General features: G+C 41.5%; 1 protein-coding gene across 1 annotated transcript in view; it reads right to left on the bottom strand.

Annotated features, from left to right (window-relative positions):
• The window catches only part of unm_hu7910 (un-named hu7910), a 397,894-nt gene that overhangs the window by 331,850 nt on the left and 51,613 nt on the right, over positions 1-14,431 (bottom strand). The window contains 1 exon segment of the mRNA XM_070891910.1: positions 1,031-1,044. Coding sequence (XP_070748011.1) covers positions 1,031-1,044 — 14 coding nt within the window.

Raw genomic sequence — 14,431 nt, 5'->3', positions numbered from 1 at the left:
CACAACACCCTAGTCCACTCCTTAAATCATCCCCAACATGCCCTCTCCTTCCCACGGCACCTTTCTGTGCAAGCGCAGGAGATGTAACACCTGTCCTTTTACCTGTCCAGGGCCCCACACACTCCTTCCTGGTGAAACAGCGATTTACTTTCAATTTAGTGTACTGAAATTCGCTGTCCTACTACATTGGGGAGACGAAATGCAGATTGGGTGACCCCTTTGCAGAACACCTCCGTTCACTTTAAGCGTGACCCCGAGCTTCCGGGTCACCTGTCAGTTTAATTCTCCGCTTCACTCCCAATCTGATCTCTCCATCTTCGGCCTCTTACACTGTTCCAATGAAGCTCAACAAAAGCTCGTGGAACAGCACCTCATCTTTCGTTTAGATACTTGACAGCCTTCTGGACTCAACATCGAGTTCAACAATTTCAGACCATAGCCCTGCCCCTAATTTTTGTGTGTGTTTTTTTTTCTCTTTTCCATGGCAGCTGTTGTTAATTCTGCCATTTCTACTTACACCCTATCTAGACTCATCTTTTGTTTCTTAACTTGCCTCATTACTATCTCCTTTTGCCTTGCATCATCATCCTTTGTCTCTTAATCTCCTGCCTTCCACCCAATCACAGGCCTTCACTTTTGATCTTTCCTCCACCCCCTTTCCCTGCCCCTACAGTTGTTTAAAAACCTGTTACATCTCGAACTTTTTCAAGTTCTGACGAAGCAACAGCAACCTGAAACATTAACTCTTTCTCTCTCCACAGATGCTGCCTGACCTGCTGAGTATTTCCAGCATTTTCTGTTTTTTATTTCAGATTTCCAGCATCCGCAGTATTTTTTTTTAAGCAAATGTTCCTATTGTCCTGGGCAATTTTTTCCCTCCATTACCACCATCTCAATATAATGTTTATGGATCCTCAATAAACAAAAGGGCTGTCATGTTCACTTGCATAGGAACGGTAACTGCATCTTCGTCATTATTGTATGTGAATTGCTTTGGAACATGCATAGACATGTAAAGGTGCTTGAAGACTGATTCTCTCTTTCCTTATCAAATCCCCAGCTGAATTTACCCATTGCTCACAAAATTCCAATACCGCCATTCTGTAGCTAGATTTTAACACAATGTTAAAGAACAGTCCAGGGTAACTCTCAGATATTTCTCTCCTCTCTATTCAGAAGAAACAGCCTACACCTCCCCTCTGCAACACCACAGACAAGATCAGAACTCACCAAGTGAAAGATCACCAATGTGAACTTGCTTCCTGCCACTCTGATACTGCATGTTAGGGGTTCATATAAAACAATATTTTAAATACTCAATTTCAGCTTGGAAAGAAAAAAAAACATCTGTTCATTAAAGATCAGAAGATTTTCATTTGGTTCCACTTAGATCAAGTCTGTTGCTGTCAACAGTTCAAAGAAAGATGGATTCAGGTTCCAATAATTCAAAGAAGAAATTCAATTAAAGATTTTGTTCAAGATTTTAGTAACCAAACGTAAATAATCAAAATGGTGCTGGCTGATCAATTAGTGAATCTTGTAGATTACAAAGAAGCAGCCCGTGCTGCATGCAGCAAGGCCTGAACAAGAGTCAGGCTTGGGCTGGTAAGTGGCAAGTAACATTCGCACCACACAAGTGCGAGGCAATGACCACATCCAACAAGAGAAAGTCTAACCACTTCCCCTTGACATTCAACGCATTACCATTGTCGAATCCCACATCAACATCCTGAGGTGTCGCCATTGACCAGAAACTTAACTGGACCAGCACATAAATACTGTGGCTACAAAAGCCGGTAAGAGGCAGTGTAATTTGCGGCGAGTGACTCAGCACCCGACTTCTCACCACCTACAAGGCATAAGTCAGGAGTGTGATGGAATACTCTCCACTTACCTGGCTGAGTGCAACTCCAACAACACTCCAGAAGCTCGACACCATCCAGGACAAAGCAGCCTGCTTGATTGGCATTCCATTCATCACCTTAAGCATTCACTCCCTCCACCACCGGCACACCGTGTACCATCTACAAGATGCATTGCAGAAACGTGCCAAGCCTTCTTCGACAGCACCTCCTAAGTTCACAGCCTCTGCAACCTAGAAGGACAAGGGCAGCAGGCACATGGAAACACCACCACCTGCAAGTTCCCCTCCAAGTCACGCACCATCCTGACTTGGAAATATATCGCAGTTCCTTCATCATCGCTGAGTCAAAGTCCTGGAACTCCCTCCCTAACAGCACTGTGGGCGTACCTTCACCACACAAACTGCAGTGGTTCAAGGTGGTTCATCACCACCTTCTCAAGAGCAATAAGGGATGGCCTTGCCAGCGACACCCACATCCCATGAATGCATGAATAAAAAATTACAACAGGTTATAAGGATTAAAAGGAACTTTATCATATCATGCACAAGCAGGTTTGTACTCGCAGCATAAGATTATGAGCACTCCCTGCAAACATCTCCACCCCGCCGCCCTTTGGATGAAAACTGAATATTAGGTGTTCAACTTCAACCAAAACATTTAAGATTTAGAATGCAAATTCCTCTGTCCTTCCAATATTAGATTAATATTGTGGTTATGAAAGCAAATTTACAGTCACATATTTATGTCATTATTTCATTGATCTCTGAAGTAAATACCATGGCTTCAACTCTGTGCTAAGGAAATAATTTGACATGATGAAGTAAAAATATAGTACACTTATTAGAATACGTACATAAAAGATGTACCCCTGAAGAAATTTGACTATTTAAATGTGAAAACCATTTTGCTACAATAAAAATTCTGCCACATCATTTGTTGTCCTCCTGTTTTATACTGAACTGAATTCACATTAAATCTCTTTAACCCTGCATGTGCAGTACTAGAAACAGTGCATCCTTCCCAACGTTGAGCCAAAGCAGAATATTTATCTCACCACTGCTGGAAGCACCATTTCAAAAGAAATTCTAAAACAAATGAATTTCCAATTAAATTTTTCAAAAGTCTCATACTGCAGTTACTTTACAAAATAGGTCAATACTTTGCTGAGAAGTACACCTGCTTAAATATCCCTTTCATCAAAAATGGTCCCATTGTTGAATGTGGGCAAAGAGAGATTTTAGATCTATTATACTCAAATACTATTCTCTTGTATATTCTCCATTATATCTGGCAATCGATACCTATGTGCATAAAGTAAAATTTAGACTATAATACAAATGTTTGAGAACTAGGTCTCCTATGTACAAGTCTAAATTATTGCATGTTTTTATATATAAAAAGAGGTAAGACACCTTTGCCATCAAATCCATGAAGGGAGTTGAGTGATCAAGCATTAATTAGTGTTGAGAATTCCAGTTTCTTCTAAAAGGATGCACATTAAAGCATTGTGCAGTTTAATGCACCTAAAAAGGTTACTAAATAACGGCAAGCGAAATCAAATCTTTACATTTCATTTATTCAAGTATCATTTCACGGAACCAAGAATGTCAAAAACATTACATTAGACATGCTAATTTAGTATGATTTTACTCAATATACCAACATGCACACTTCTCATGCTATGTTGACATTACAACCAGAAAATCTTGATAAAAGAACTATTCACATATTAGTATACAGTACAAACAAAAAAACAAATTCTTATGTATTGAAACAGTACGTAGATCAATACAAAAGTCTTATTTACATGACGCAAACATGCCAAGTTTCTTTTGTATACACAATGAGCAATTTCCATGTTGTAGTCAATTCAGTTTGTTAAAACTTTTAACATGCCAACCCAATGGCAAACACTAACAGCTCCCTATTTGTTAACATTAGTGCAAAAAACAGGAAAAAAAACAGCAAAAGCACAAATTTGGCTGCATAAAAGCAGACACTCAAGAACTAAGTTACACTCACGTGTAAGCATTTACCCCCTCCCTACGGCAAGCAGCCACAGAAAGACTTCCTCCGTAGGTTGTAAAACCAGATAATTTAGAACAAGATTTCATATGTACATCAAGGTTTCATGTATACAATCAACAGTCCATATGGGTTAGTTTATTAAGGTATTTCACATTGTTACTGTCCATTGCTGCCATCTGTAGTACTACAGTGCTCTGACAAGCATCTTAAAATTCATTTACTGAAAACACCTTAACCTCAATAGACTTCCATTTTTCCCCCCGATCCAATTGCATTTGTGCATCTCTTTAAAGTAACATGTTGCTTTTTAATATTTCACCCCAACTTCATGTAGGATTTAGAATGACTGCTATTGGTTTTGTAAATCCAGTATTACACAATTTTCTTTTCCCTGAACCCCTTCATTCTCTGACGTACCAGCAACATCCTCTGATGCTTCATTTTCTTCTTCTTCTAGTATTTCAAAAGGCGTCATTACATCATACAGAAATGAGAAGAAACCATAAACCCAATCTGAGGATTCCTCTGTTATAATATCTAGGACTTCCTCGAGTGTATCAATTTGTTCATTACTACCATCACCTTTAGTGAGGCCTACACAAGAATAAAAAGGAAAAAGGAGAGAAAAGAAAGAAGTGGTCAGACAGAAATGGAAGAATATAGAACAGCAGGTGCTATGTTAGGTGTCCCACATCTGATCACACTGATATTTACGAGAAAACAGAAAAGTGAATATCCAAGAATCACAGCTTAAAATCACGTCATTGCTTGTTACATAAAGAATTCTGATTCTTCTTCCTTCTACTCCTCTTTCTCCACTCCCACCCCGGAACAAAAAAATACGACTTGTGCATTCTCAACCAGCGAGTGAAGGCAAAGATTCTATTAAACAAAGTACTTCAATTAAACTTATTTTTTTCAGGATACAAGTATAACAGCTCAAATCTAGTCAACACCAGGAAGACCAGAATCCTATTGGAGGTAATAGCTACTAGATATACAAGTTAGGAAGTGTACTCACTTGGATTCGGCGATCCTAAGTTTTGCCACCTGTACAGTAATAACTAGAGCCATAGAATCCAGTTGGGTACAATATATAAAGTGCACATATATTTTGGTCCACAATGTTCTAAAACATTTGAAATACAAGAAACAAGGCTTATGTAACAAACAGGTGTTTTTAGTTATGACCAGATTTAATGCATCAGTGAACATACATTTTAGAGCACAGCCGTTATAAAATTGAAACCAGTAAAAAAGAAATTAACTTGACACTGTGCATAATAACCAAAACAAGTACATCTAGATTATAATCAGAGACAACAGGTTTGTTGGATTTGCATTCCAGTTCTGGAAGGAACATATAAAAGTAGACACAGAAAATAAAGTGAAAAGAGAATACAAATAATTACTCTGCTCAAAATAGATAACTATTACTCTCAGCAAAAGTTATTACACATCATCCTAATGGAATATTGGTGCATTGCACTTAAACCCCAAATGCCAAACACAATGAGACAGATGTGAAGTATTAAGCTGGAAGAGTTAACTAATAGATTCTTATAATCGACTTGAGGTTCAAAGAAGCTTTTCATTTATCCTGGAGAACACTGATAACTCTGTCGAATGTCTACAATTTCTAAATTATATTTAACAGAAATTCTGCAATTCCAGTTCATGTCTCTTACTGGCAGTAACTAACATTGCAGAATTTATAGTTGGTGAGCTATATGAAATACAACCATACTTATCACACCTAAAAAACGACATTTTCAAATCACATAAGTTAACAATTCTGAAGACTTAGGTGGTGAAATTCCTTATTGCCCCATTTGGGGGTAATAACTTTTGAAAGCTAGGAAACTTAGCACCAGGCGCTAATGTTTTCCCGCTCTCAAAAAATTGGCTTTGGTGTTCCACGAACTAAATCAAGCACTGCACTTCCTTCTTGGAGCAGCAAAGGACGCGGGCGGGCCGGAAACCTCAACAGCGCTACACACTGGGGCCGTGTAGTGCTGCCGCGTTCAAAGGGCCTTTCCCTCTCTCAAAGGGAAGGGCCGTCGCTGCAGGCTCTGCAATTTAAAACAGACCTACCTGGACCACGAAGGGAACGGCGAACCCATGCGATCAGCCCAGCACTCAGAGTGCGGGGCTGAACTATCACGGGCAGGAACCCGTGAAGAAAACAACATTGGAAAAAGGTAAAACATTTTTTTTTTTTTAATTAAAACTTACCTCGGCCACCTCGCCTTTAATCATCGCCCCGATAGCGGCCGGCCACTGGATCCACGCCTCCTGCAGCTGTCACTGTTTTCGCCTGGTGTTGCTGCAGGGGGTGAAAGTGAATTTCGAGTCCGGTGCGCTAATGGGACGATGCACACGGCAATGACATCACGATCTCCGGGTGCAACATAAGAATATAAGAAACAGGAGCAGGAGTCGGCCATTTGCCCTCTCAAGCCTGTTCCGCCATTCAATAAAATCATGACTGATCTTCTACCTCAACTCCACTTCCCTGTACTTTCCCCATATTCCTTGATATTCAAAAATCTATTGATCTGTGTCTTGAGTATACTCAAAGACCGAGCCTCCACAACCCTCTGGGGTAGAGAATTTCAAAGATTCATCACCCTCCGAGTGAAGAAATGTCTTCTCATCTCAATCCTAAAAAGGACAACCCTTATTCTGAGACTGTGACCCTTGGCTGATTCCCCAGCCAGAGGAAACATCCTCTCTGCAATCTACCTTGTCAAGCCTTGTAAGAATTTTGTATGTTTCAATGAGATCACCTCTCATTCTTCTAAACTCTGGAGAATATAGGCCTAGTATACTCAATCTCTCCTCATAGGACAATCCTCCCATCCCAGGAATCAGTCTGGTGAACCTTCGCTGTACTCCCTCCGTGGCAAGAATATCGTTCCTTGGGCAAGGAGACCAAAACTGTACACACGGAGTATTATAGGGTCCTATAATATTGCAGTAAGACATCTTTACTCTTATACTCAAATCCTCTTATAATAAAGACCAACATACCACTCGCTTTCTTAATTGCTTGCTGTACCTACATGTTAACGTTCAGTGATTCGTGTATAAGGACACCCAGGTCCCTCTGAACATCAATATTTCAGAATCTCTCACCATTTAAAAAATATTCTGCTTTTCTATTATTCCTACCAAAGTGGATAACTTCACATTTCTCCACATTATATTCCATTTGCCGTGTTCTTGCCCACTCATTGAGCCTGTCTATATCTCCTTAAAGCTTCTTTGTATTCTCCTCACAACTTACATTCCCACCTAGCTTTGCAACGCTGTAGAACTGCCGCTAAACTCCCGCCCAATATGGTGGGAGTCGATGTCAGCGCCCTGCCAAGTTGCAAAGGCACTTGTGCCCTGTTTGCGCCCCCCAGGAGCGCTAACAGGAGCCGCAAATGCACCCAATTTCTAGCACTTAATGTTGAGCTTTAAAACTGCAGCAGACTTGTGATGGACTTAGCAACTTATACTCATTATGTTGCACATAATATACACACAAATATTACATACTTAAACAAGTATTACACTCCATTTACCAATAATAAATGTATCATAGTTTCTTGCCGTTCTAATTGTTTCATTTACCAATGAAAACAAACCCCTTAAATAGCACTTCTGCAAAAATGCTTAGTTGAGACTAATGAGTAATGTTTTTTGATATATTTTCTAACTTTTTTCCCTGTGGTGGCAGCAAATTCATTAAACTGTTACTGAAAGCAGCCCCAATGCAGTAAATGAGGCAGTACTATTACCTCCAGGGTTTGTGTACCATCAAAAGGGGATTTTCCCCACAGGTGTCTCTAGATGCAACAATGCCAAAACTACAACATAAACCGGGGCCATCAGCAGCCAGGATTCATATAGGTCTGTGGAATGGTATTGCAGTCTCCAGCCTCGATATACCTGAATGAGCCAAGTACAGCAAGCATCTAGATACATAGCCCAGAATCAGGATGTAAAAAAAAAAAAGTAAATCCTGCTGTGTGGATTTTCTGTTTAGCTGCTGTGGCATTTGCTGACAAGAAAGAGACGACAATTTCTGCAACACATATTCTTAACTGGTCCTGCAGAACTGCTGCCTAAATGGTCTTGCAATAGTAAGGAGCCATAAATTTCCAAACTTAGTGCAGAGGACAATTTTTTAAATCAATAAATAGAATTTTTATGGCAGAATTATTATTTTTTTTTTAAAATGTGGGATGTCTAGAACTGCATTTCTGTAATGTAAAAGAGTTTTTAAAATGCTTACAAGCTGCACAAATGGACAAAAGCAGAAAATAATCTTAAGACAGATCTTTGTAAATATTCAATTTATTTACACTTTAAAAAATGTTGATTTTGCAGCAAATTACACAAAAAAAACCACTGAATGGCGACCTATACAAAGCCATTTGTTCCACCTGGGCTGCAGCGGTTCCATACAATCGCATGGCCATAATTTTGCTGTTACTGTTGAGTAGGGATATGAATCTTTGGTTATTGCTTGTTTTGTGCCCCAGTGTACGAGAGAGAGAATGTTTAGGAGGGTGATCATCTCTTCAATTATCTTAAAATTGTGTCGTCTGGTTACTGACCCTCTTGCTAGTGGAAACAGTTTTTATTTACTCTATCAAAAGCAGTTATCATTTTGAACACCTCTATTAAATCTCCCTTTAACCTTCTCAATGGAGGACAACCCCAACTGCACTAGTCTCTCCACATAACTGATGTCCCTCATCCCTAGTACTATTCCATTACTGATTAGCTACCTAAAGGGTTGATGTGGATGTTACAAAGTATGTGAGATGCAAGATCATTGCCATGTGAACGAGAGAGAGAATGCCATGCTGTCCAACTTGCTCTAAACATGTATACTTGGCAGAGCCTGGACATTTCCTTGGAGCACCCATTTTTATTTCCTTTAATGGTGCACCTACGTCAACAAATACTTGTGAACAACTGCTGAGAGAGACAGGAGAGAGAAAAATTCCTCCTTCATCCAACTGTCCTGTTGGAAGCAGCAGACTCTCAGAGCCCAAATTTGGCCCTCTGTTTAAATCCGCGCACCTTCGAGCCCCCCGCCGACTTTGTACCTTAAAAGCTGCGCCGAAAAAAACTTGCGATCATGACCACAAGTCGGGCCATCTGTGGAACTGGCATGGCGTGTACTGGAGAGGGGGGCGGAGCTATGTCCATGCTGACCGTACAGAGCCGGCAGGGGCCTAATCGGAGTGACAGAGTGCCGGCAGCACACGCATGCACGTTGCAGCGTTCGCGCATGCTCAGTGGGGCATTAACATTGGCAATCGGCCATTTTTAAAGGGAGAACCTCTCACTGATGCCTGCTTGATGTTCTGAAAGCTATAGGAGTGCTGTTTGGAGTACTCTGCAAGAAACCAGCTGCTAAACCTCCACAAGGAGTGCTGCATAGGTGAGAATAATTCATTGCTGCAAGCAAAATAAGGACTTTGTGTTTTTAAAAATCAGTGTCAATTCAATAGAGCAATGCAATACCATGCCCCAAGAACGAAGAATTTCACACATCAAGAAATGGAGGTACTAGTGAATATAATCAAGGAAAGATGGCAGGAGCTAGATATGAGCAACAGAGGTCGCGTAAAAGTGCCATCCAAAGAAATTAATAAACGCTGGAACAAACTTGCAGAAGATTACTGCGCAGTGGTGAATACCACGAGAAGTGGAAGGCAATATAAAAAGAAATGACAGAACCTTGGTCAAGCAGTTAGTGTAAGCAATATTTTCATTTGTCAATGGAATTGCATCTGTAAATGTGACCATCTGTAGATGTCCCACCCAGCAGAAAGACACCCTCTCAAAAAAGTTGCATTTTCATCTTCGCAGAAGAAATTGTCCCATAACAAAAGGGAAAGAACTCAAACAGGAGGAGGCCCACCAAATCTGCACCCATTGACACCCTTGGAACAGAGGGTCGCTGCTTTGATGGGTTCTAGCTGGAGAAGAGCAATCGGTACTGCACAAGCTGGGCCCACACGCAAGGGAGAGGGTATGTACTGAAAATTACTCGTGGCCCTTCAAATCAACCTGCTGCCTGGCCTGCCACGTGTGAGCCTACTCATGCCATCCATCCTGCCCCCTCCCTCCTCTGCTGCTAACCATTTGACTGTTTGGCTATATTTTGCAGAACCTGATGCCAATCCTGAAGATACAGAAGATTCAGATGTGGGCGAGCCTGACCAACTTTGTAGGGGGGAGGGGTGGCCATGGAGAGGTATGAAGGGGAGAATCTTGAACTTCCGTTGCCAAGTACTTCCATGATTTCTGATTCGTCATTCCGTGGTTTGAGCGCGGCCCAGTCTCTGCATAATGGTTTAAGGCCTGGTTCGACATTCTGTGGTTTCAGCTCATGCCAGTCCCTGCATAATGGTTTAGGGTCTGGTTCGACATTGTGGTTTCAGCTCATCCCAGTCCCTGCATAGTGGTTTAGGGTCTGGTTTGACATTCTGTGGTTTCAGCTCGTCCCAGTCCCTACATAGTGGTTTAAGGTTTGGTCCAACATTGGATACTTTCGAAAGTCCAGAGGTTGCGCCTCCTGGTGCTGCTGGAATGCAGTATGGAAAACCCAGAGGCCCACCATTCGAGGTTCTGGGTCCCACTCTTGCTGGAATGCAGCATTGTACACCCATGGCCACACCGTCCCAACCTGCGCCTCACACTGGAGGGGTTCCGCTAGACAGACCCAGGGCGAGGCCAAGGAGAAATGTACCACGCTGTCCTGAGCTGGTGGGTACAACAGATGTGGCTCAGGTGATGGCATTGGGTATGAAGACCAATGAGCTTATCTGATCACTTGTGAACACCATCAGTGGGGTGGGTGATGAGGTAACGACACTGACAGCAGAAATAGCAATAATGTCACGGGACATGAGGACATTTCAGAGGCAGCGGGAACGACGGCACAGGCCATCAGGGAGGTAGCTGCTGCAATAAGGGAACACAGCCAGGCCAATCCACTGCCATTCCCACGGCAATCCCCGCACTAGTCTCTGTAGAGACCCAAGCCGTAACCTGTAAACACCACCACCCACCCCACCCCGCGCCGCGCCACCCCTCTACCACCAGCCATGAAGCAATGCACATTCACTGAGATGTGGATCTGAGATAGGTGCAGCCTTTCTTTGCTGTTATTTTTGTTGTTGATTTTACTCTTGTAACTGTTATCTAATGTAAATTGTTTTGTAAGTGATGTAACTTTACAAGTTTTTAATGTCATATTAAAGTAGTTTGAGAAAAAAAAATTATTACACTAAAGTGTACATTCTAAAATTTTCAATAAAGTTTTTTTTTACATTGAAACTGAATCATGTTCCATTAAGACAACACACAGCCCAGCTCTTCTCACTCCCCAAAAAAGGTAAACCCAAAGGTCTTGAGTTCTCTCCCCCTCCCTTCTGTCTTATGACTTCTCTATCCCTCTTTGTCAGCACCTTTCCCCCCATCCCCCCACAGCCTGCAGAGTTCAGCCTTCTCCCCCACCCCCACCCACAGCCTGCATTCAGCCTTCTCTCTCCCTCAAGCCTGCAGAGTTCTGTCTTCTGCCTCCCTCCTCCAAGCTTGTCGCATTTTCTCACTCTTCCCTACCCCCTCCCACAGCCTGCCGTGTTCTCCCGATTCTTGCCCTGGCTGAAGGGCTTGCCGGTGTCCCGCATCTTGCCCTGGCCGAACGGACTCCAGCACGGCCAGCCTTCAGTTTAAGGTAGGATTTGATGCAGTAGTTTTATTTGTTACTTTAATTATTTACTTCACTTCTTTATTTTTTATTGAATTGTTATTACTGCTTGTGCTTTCTTTGGTGTTTGAAATGTTGTTTAGGTGCAGGGTTCCTTCTATTTTTTATTTATTGATTACATATTACTTTGGTCTTGGTGCTTTAGGTGCAGGGTTGATTCTATTTTAGTTGTTAATTAATTGCTTATTACTTTCTGTGCTTTGTTTGGTGCTTGGTGGTGCTTGAAATGTAGTTACTTGCACCGATTCCTTAACTGTAAGTAAGGTCATTCTGTGCGGACAAAAGTGGACACATACACTGCCCTAAGTTAGTTTAGTACAACTTTTTTCTGGCCAAATTGGCATAAATGGTGTAAGTGGCTGGGAACGCCCCCTTTTGAAAAAAAACTGACCTAACAAAAAACCTAACTAACTCACTTACGCTGGCACAAATTAAATGGTCATGTTTGCAACTTTTAAGATACATCAGAAAAATCAAGTTACACCAAAAAAACAGTGCAACTCATGAGGAAATTTGGGCCCATAATGTTACCAAGCTATACTCAAAAGTTACCTGAAACTGAAAAAAGGAGAGAATTTACTTAAGATTCAGAATCTGAATGGGTGCAATGAACAAAGATGTAATCACGAGTGAGCCTATCAGAGGGGAGTTCACAATTTTTGCTAAGTTTTTCTTTTATTAAAACCATATTGACAGAATGTGGATCGGGTCAGAAGAGGGGTGGGAGGAGGCTCGTATGGAGCATACACTCCGTCCGGCATGGACCAGTTGGGCCGAATGGCCTGTTTCTGTGCTATAGATTGTTATTTTATGTAACTGGACTAGTTTCAGCAGGAGAGATGTCAGGACATGGGCCTTGTTGGCTTGGCCAGTATTTATTGTCCATCCCTAGTTGGCCCTGCGAAGATGGCGATACAACTGCGAGGCTTGCTCATCCACTTCAGAGGGTCAAGTTGATGCAAGACCGGAGTCATATATAGACCAGACTTGGTAAGGTAGCAGGTTTCCTTAGCCAAAAGGACATTAATGAACCAGTTGGGTTTTATCACAATCTAAAATGAAGCTTTATACGTCCAGCTTTTTAAAAATAATTTTGAAAAACTAAATTCAAATTCTCAAACTGCAATTTGAACTCCGGTTCTCTGGATTACTAGTCCAGTAACATAACCACTATGCCACCATAGGGACATGAGGAACTCAGGTGGATAGCCTGAGTTTGTGGCTTTTCTGGATTCATAGTTACTTGAAAGTCCTTAGCAGAGATTCGAGTCTGATGATTTGGGCCTCTTACTGCCGAGTGTAAGATGGGGAAATGGCAAGCTGGGAAACTTCTGGATTGGCCCAAGACTTTGTCAGTGAGCTATGTTCCAATGAGCTGGAACATAGCCCTCCCAACAAACGTGGGGTATAAAATAGTCAGGAAATGGTAATGTAGGAATTCAAGAAATATCAAGTGGTCTGGAACCCATTTATAGAAGCTCACGACTCAGGCACATTGCACTGAAGTTACAATGAGCCACAAACTCTGCCACTGCTCCATAAGAGACAATGGGGTAGAGTTTCTGTTTTGGGCTCAATCGGGATACTAGGTGCAAATTGCACTGTTTTTCCAGAGAGAAGTTATGGTTCAAGACTGCATAATCACAACCATAAAATCTTCCATGAACCAAACACTTGTTTATTTATTTTGCTTTGCATTAAAAAATGTTTTGATGTATTTAAGAGTGGTAAGCTGATGCAGTTTTAGTAATCCAGATGAAAATGGGTTTCACACAAGAAATAAACTTATTAAATATGTGTCTAGTCAGCTACCTGTGGTAACAATTTTAATTCACTGAACAGGATTTAAAACTGTACTGAACCATTTACTCGTTTCAATGGTGTACACTAATCAGTTTTAGTAAATTAATTAATATGTAAAAACTTTTAAAATGCCTGTGTGCCTAAAAAAAAAGCTCAATTTGAAGAATCTTCTCAAATGTCTACAATGTGGAAACTCGCAATGCTATTGGGCCAACAATTTAGGCCTCCCCAGGTCCGTACGGAGTTCCTATGGACCCAGGAAGGCAACAGAAATGCCGGTTCCAGCGCGCAATGCGCATGCGCTGGAAACCGGCATTTCCTATCGGTCAAGTTTCTGGCTCAACAGATGGCCGCATCTCAGGAGCGAGGACATTTTTAAGTGGAAATTTCCTCAAAAATCTTGCGCCTGAAAAAGCAGGCGCATAGTCTACTTTTACAGGCGCAAGTGTTTTAAAAAACACAAAAACATATAAAAATAAAGTTAGTAAAACATATTTTATTAAAACCCTCCCCACAACAGTGAGTTTATTTTTAAAAACTTTAAAAATCAGGAAAAAAATTTTTAAGACATTAATAACTTTCATTTAAATGAATGTAGTGTAATTATTTTCTATTTTTTTTTTTAATTAGTGTTTTGGGTGTATGGGGCTGTGTTTTGGGTGTTTCGGGCTCTATCACAAATCATAGTAATGGGAGTTTAGGGCCCTGCGGAATCCTATTACTACGATACTTTACCTGATTGGCTGCCCAGAGCCATGTGACACCAGCTGCAGGCCTGCGCATGCGTCGATGTGCACGCGCTGCGATTGGCAGTCAGGAGAGATCTCAGCATCGGAAAGTCGATCGTGGGCAGCAGCTTAAGGTAGGTGTGTATTTTTTCTCTAAAATGCCCGCGGGAAGGCCAAAACAGAATTTCAGGGCCATTATTTCGATCTGAGGGCACTGCCAATTT

This window comes from Pristiophorus japonicus, chromosome 1 (genome assembly GCF_044704955.1).
Source record: "Pristiophorus japonicus isolate sPriJap1 chromosome 1, sPriJap1.hap1, whole genome shotgun sequence".
NCBI classification, from domain to species: Eukaryota; Metazoa; Chordata; class Chondrichthyes; family Pristiophoridae; genus Pristiophorus; species Pristiophorus japonicus.
This window is presented reverse-complemented; position numbering and strand designations above follow the sequence as displayed.